The 1719-nt window shown below is 41.1% G+C and overlaps 1 protein-coding gene across 1 annotated transcript in view; it reads left to right on the forward strand.

Annotated features, from left to right (window-relative positions):
* Positions 1 to 1719, forward strand: part of LOC103372867 (leucine-rich repeat-containing protein 16A-like) — a 33325-nt gene that overhangs the window by 9180 nt on the left and 22426 nt on the right. Inside the window, 5 exon segments of the mRNA XM_008302627.1 lie at positions 11 to 183; positions 272 to 326; positions 476 to 648; positions 794 to 862; positions 1585 to 1678. Coding sequence (XP_008300849.1) covers positions 11 to 183; positions 272 to 326; positions 476 to 648; positions 794 to 862; positions 1585 to 1678 — 564 coding nt within the window.

Consider the following 1719-nt stretch of genomic DNA (forward strand, 5'->3'; position numbering starts at 1 on the left):
AGTTTTGTAGTTTTTAAACATTTTAGTTGATGCTGTGTTGACTCAAATTCTAATCATTTATGTTTCTGTGCTTCCACACTCAGGTTTGGATATGGATCTGACCACTCTGCTCGTCTGGCTGGCCAAGAACCGCTCCATCAGGCACCTTTCACTGGGCAAAAACTTCAACAATATCAAATCCAAGTGGGTGACTGACGAGAAAAAAACAGTCGAACACAGTGGTATCGTACAAGTTGCCTGTTTTTCAAACTGTAACATATTTTTCCTGCAGAAATGTGGCTCAGGTCCTCGACAACCTTGTTCATATGATTCAAGAGGAGGAGTCAGTAAGTGAATCTTTTTCAGGATCTAGGAAGCATTTGCTCATTTTATGTTTCCCCTAATTGGAACAACTTTTTAATGGTGTCATTAATTTCATCATATTAACATCTGGAAAACAACCTGCCTGTAAAATGACTCTTTTCTTTGACTGCAGCCGCTGACCTCGCTGTCCCTGGCGGATTCCAAGCTGAAGTCCGACCTCTCCATCATCCTCAACGCTCTGGGCAGCAACACCTCTCTTACCAAACTGGACATCAGTGGGAACTCCATGGGTGACATGGGAGCCAAGATGCTGGCCAAAGCTCTGCAGATCAACACCAAGCTCAGGTGTCTTTCTCAGATTTAATCACAGAAGTCCAGTTTAGTGGCTGTTAAAGCTACAAGGCTGCAGAGCACACTCACCGAAATGTGTCTTTGTGTTTGTTTGTTTTGTTTTTTTTTCTCCAACCATTTGATGTGCTTCTCTTTACAGGACGTTAGTGTGGGACAGAAACAATGTCAGTCCTCAGGGTCTGCAGGACGTAGCTGCTGCTTTGGAGAAGTAAGTATGAAGTAACGTGTTTATGTAAGAGTCCAAGAAGGTGTTGTTGCATTCTGTACGGTTTGACTAGTCAGATGAAGACTGCATTCTCTTCACTTCCCCTGTCCTCATGTTACTTCATTTTCAGAATCCTCTTTGCCACCCAGGCCATTAACGATGCAAAACTTTAAGGCTTACAGTTGTCAGCAACATTAGCTGTGGAGAGCAAGAGCATTTTTTTGTACCAGGCTGTAAATATGTTCATTTCTGCTGTAAAGTTAGACATTTTAACCTTCTGAAGTCCTAGCAGTTTCTGAGTTTTCTGTTCCTGTTGCATTTTTACCCACTTTCCCTGCAATATACAATCTATCTAAACAGCTCAACCATGTTTAGAAGTAAAATGAGCTCAAAAATGCATTTTGTGCAGCTCAAATTCCATAAATCATACAAACAAGTAAACAGAAGTTATGTTTCTATGATAATTTATTTTTAAAACAATTTAATCAACATGTACAACATTTCCCACAGTCACAGGCGTTACCAGGCGTTTTTACTACTTACATTCTTAATTTGTTTCTATACTTGCCTTCTATGTATATTCTATGTGTAAACACGGCCTGCTTCAACCTAAAAGTCTGTGAATTGTCATCACGTGGCTGTTGGTTACAGCTGAGTCACCATCATAAGCCCTGTCCTGGCTTTGTAGTTGCATGAAGGAATAAAATGTGCTGTTTCTCCATCAGGAACTACACCATTCGTTTCATGCCTGTTCCCATCATGGACGCTGCTCAGGCGCTGAAGGCGAATCCGGAGAAGACAGAGGACGCCTTGCTTAAGGTTGTTGTCGTGCTTGTTTTTAAACGTGTAATTTTTTTTTT

The sequence above is a fragment of the Stegastes partitus genome, unplaced genomic scaffold (genome assembly GCF_000690725.1).
Source record: "Stegastes partitus isolate 25-593 unplaced genomic scaffold, Stegastes_partitus-1.0.2 Scaffold1846, whole genome shotgun sequence".
NCBI classification, from domain to species: domain Eukaryota; kingdom Metazoa; phylum Chordata; class Actinopteri; family Pomacentridae; genus Stegastes; species Stegastes partitus.